The sequence below is a fragment of the Glycine soja genome, chromosome 1 (assembly GCF_004193775.1).
Source record: "Glycine soja cultivar W05 chromosome 1, ASM419377v2, whole genome shotgun sequence".
Classification (NCBI taxonomy): domain Eukaryota; kingdom Viridiplantae; phylum Streptophyta; class Magnoliopsida; order Fabales; family Fabaceae; genus Glycine; species Glycine soja.
Window position 1 is genome coordinate 7169596 of NC_041002.1, and position 4043 is coordinate 7173638.

The 4043-nt window shown below is 37.9% G+C and overlaps 1 protein-coding gene across 1 annotated transcript; it reads right to left on the reverse strand.

Moving 5' to 3' along the window:
- Positions 1–271: 271 nt before the first annotated feature.
- On the reverse strand, positions 272–3191 carry LOC114411799 (putative pentatricopeptide repeat-containing protein At1g69350, mitochondrial). Its single transcript, XM_028375503.1, has one exon. It carries the CDS (start codon positions 2900–2902, stop codon positions 416–418), a length of 2487 nt encoding a protein of 828 aa, XP_028231304.1. The 5' UTR covers positions 2903–3191; the 3' UTR covers positions 272–415.
- Between the last annotated feature and the right edge of the window lie 852 nt (positions 3192–4043).

Below are 4043 nucleotides of genomic sequence, written 5' to 3' on the forward strand. Positions count from 1 at the left end.
CAATATCCTTAAGTTTTATTTCCTTGATTGTAGTATACGTGCAAAATGCTTTTGGGGAAATTAAGTTGACCTTGCTTAATAGAATGAAAGAATAATTCATCTGAGCCCACTAAAGCGGGTCACTAGCTAAATGCTAAAGGATGTTGCTTCCTGTACTCCCATTATTGCTTCCTACTGTGTCTCATAGCACTCCGAAAAATCCAATCCAGAATGCAATTAGTGCAGGAAGTTTTAGCCAATGCTAAAGTGGTAATTTTGTACCCTGGCCAAGTTAAGCTCTAAGGTAGCAATCATAGATGGCTACGTTACATAAATTATATTATAAATATTCTCCTATACGTTGCTGGCCTTGAACTGCAGTAATGACAGAACAGAATAATCACTTTATAGAAATTCCTAAAAGTATAACATCATTCTAAAATGGTACTAGTTTCAGTGATTTGTTCAAAATGCAATTGCTAGTTTCTCTCTGCAAGTTATAAACACTAAAATCCTCAGAAAACATGAAACTACTATGCATTGTACCATAGCATTGTACATCACATCCTTGTTCCCGTGCCAAACTTTGAAAATTATCTAAAAATCTGTAAATTTCATCCATTTGCCATGCAGAAGAAGTATCTCCGGCTCCAAACCTGTAAATTTTATCATCTATCTCAATTGAACTGTACCCCGGGACCTTCTTCAGTCCCATTCCTTCCATCCTTGATCTCACCTTTCTGGATTCATACCAGTTTCCTCCCTCAGCATATATGTTAGATAACAACGTGTAGTATCCTGTATCATTTGTTCTTATTTCTCTAAGTTCTTTATGGATGTTATGAATCAAGTCCATCCTCCCATGTATTCTACACCCATTAAGCAAAGCACCCCATATGCTAGCATCTATATGCTGACATGTTGACTTAATTATCTCATAAGCTCCATCAATATCACCGGCACGGCTTAGAAGATCAACTATAGAGGCAAAATGTTCTGCATTAGGCACTATGCCATAATCCCTCATTGAGTTAAAATAGAACTTCCCTTCTTCCACTGATCCAGCATGCCTGCAGGCAGATAAGATATTCATGAAGGTTACTTCGTTTGGTTTAATATGTGACTCTACCATTTTAGTGAAGAGGGTGGTGGCAGCAGTTATTTGACCATGTATGCCATATGCAGCAATCATGGCACTCCATGACACCACACTTTTCTCTGGCATGCTATTGAAAACACCTTGAGCCGTTTTAAGGTCTCCACACTTGGCATACATGTCAACCAGAGCTGTATCAATGTAAAGATCCTTCTGCACACCAGATACAACGAGCTTATGGTGAATCCATTTTCCCTTCAGAAGATAACCTGAATTGGAGCATGCTTGAATTGCACTTAAGAAGGTCACTTCATTAATGTCCATACAATTGAAACACATCTCATCAAATAGCTTGAGTGCTTCTACTGAAATTCCATTTTGTGAAAACCCACAAATCATACAGTTCCATGTCACAATGCTTTTCTCCCAAATCTTGTCAAAAATTGTGTATGCCAAATCCACAAAGCCACATTTTGAATACATATCCATCAAGGAGTTCTGAACAAATTCATCTGCGAAGCCTCTTTTCGTGACATGACCATGTATCTGCTGTCCAAATCGTACTGAACTAGCACCTGCACAAGCTGAAATTGAACTTGCTAAGCTAAATGAGTCCGGCATTAGCCCCTTTTCCAACATACATACAAAGAGCACCATGGCCTCCTCGTTTAAACCCTCCCGTGCATAAATTGATATGAGTGTGTTCCATGATACAACACTGCTGTTTCCAATTAAACAGAGAAGCTTTTCACAACTGCTTATTTTCCAACATGCAGCATAGAAATCCATCAGTGCAGGCCCTAGATCAAGATCAGCACCATCCATTTCTCTCCTCAAAATAAAGCAATGAACAGACTTTCCCTCTTTCAACCAGCCTAACCTAGCACAGCAACACAGAACACTAATCATTGTCACTGCATTAACTTCCACTTCCGATTCCTGCATTTTCTTAAAAGCATCAATAGCCTCCTCAAAGCATCCGTTTTGATTACACGATGAAATCATAGAAGTCCAACAAGCAGTACTGGGATCACTGACACTTTCAAACATCCCTTTTGCTCCACGCAAGTAACTACACTGACCATACATAACAATAAGAGAATTCCTCAAACTCGCATCACCAGCCATCTCTTTCCTGATCACATATCCATGCACCGATTTTGCCAACCTCAGACAACCAACTTTACCACAAGCCTCAGCTACGCTGAGCATCGTAACCGAGTCTGGTCCAACCCCCTCGGAAACCATCCAACGCAACATCTCCAACCCTTCTCTCGGCCGCCCATTCTCAACATAACACGCAACAACCGAACTCCATGAAACCAAATCCCTTACACGAATTTCATCAAACACCTTGCGAGCGTCGCTCAAACACCCCAATTCCCCGTACATTCCCAACAACGAAGTGCCAATGACATGATCAGTGCCAAGTCCAGTTTTAACAATCCTCCCATGCACTTTCCTGCCCACAACCAAGCCCCCAACGACAGAAATAGCTTTGATAACAGAAGGGTAGAGGAAGGTGCAGTTTTGGGTGAGGCGTGAACCCTTTTGAATGTGGTGGTGGTAAAGCGAAACCACTTGGTCAAACAGGTGGTGCCAGAGGTAACACTTGATGAGGACGCCGAACATGAAGGAATCGGGTGATGGGTGGGTTTCAAAAACGAGTCTTGATGAGTGGAGAGAACCCATTCGGGCGTAGGACTCGAGGAGCTTGGTGGAGGCAAGTGGGTCGCTGTGGAGACCAGTGACAACGAGGTGGGCGTGGAGTTGGGAGAGGGACCTTAAGGTAGAACATGACCTGAACAATGGCATGTACAATGTCATGTTTGATTTTCTGTTTTTTGTTTTCTAGTTTGTGTTTTGGTTTTCTGTTTTCTGTTTTTCTATTTTTTGTGTTTGGGTTTTGGTTGATAATAATGTGAGATGATGAGGGAGAAGGAAATGGAGCGAGGAGAGTTTGGAGAAGATAGGGTAAGGGAAGGGTCAAGGAAAGGAAATAAGGGAAGGGGAGAAGAGGCATCAAGCTCGCGGGAACAGAAAAGATTTGGATTCGTTTGAGTGACAGCCATCTTTGTGGGAAAGATTTATTTTATGAATACGATTTGAAAACAGATAGTGAGAAACAATTCAATTGAGTTAAACTTTCTTGTTTGTGAATTTTAACCGTCATGTTTGCGGGAAAGACTTTTTTTTTTTTATTAATTTATTTGATTCATTATTTATTGAATAAATCATCAATTTGTTTGGTAAAAAAATCATCAATTTGTTACCCAAAGATTACCACTCCTAATTAGTTACTAAACTAATAAAATTATATAACTAATCTTTCAAGTACTGAATATCTATTGATTTAGTCTTTAAATTAATATATTTTACTAACATTCAATGACCAATTTAAAATACTTAGAGGATTTTATAGCATAATTTCTAATAAGACACCAATTGTGAAAGAAAACGTAAGTATATTTTAGAATTTTTTACTTTAATGACAAGTGTTATCTTCACATAACAAGAAACAAAATCATATAGGGAAAAAATTTCACATGTTATATCAACAAACTAGTTCAATAAACTTAAAATAATCTATTACTATTATGTATAAATTGGACTAGAATGAGGTGTCTATGTAAGATGAACTGAGTTTATGTATTTAAAATGGATTAAGTTGATATACCGATCATTCTAAGTCTCTTCTTGATCCTCAAGTTAATAAATATTTCACTAAAGTATCGTGAAATAAAAAGTGTACCTCATTTATTAATGTTAGTTGTATTTATAAAAACTTAAGATGGGTTGAATTTGTTAATGTAGAACCTAAGATTAATGTAATATTTTCCTGTCATGATCTCATCTTAGAAATCTTACTCTTAAATGTTGATTGACCCAACATTTTGAAACTAATTGCTCACTAAACGGATTGAGCCTCAAACTTAGTTTAAAACAATTATCAAATTTATTTGATTTA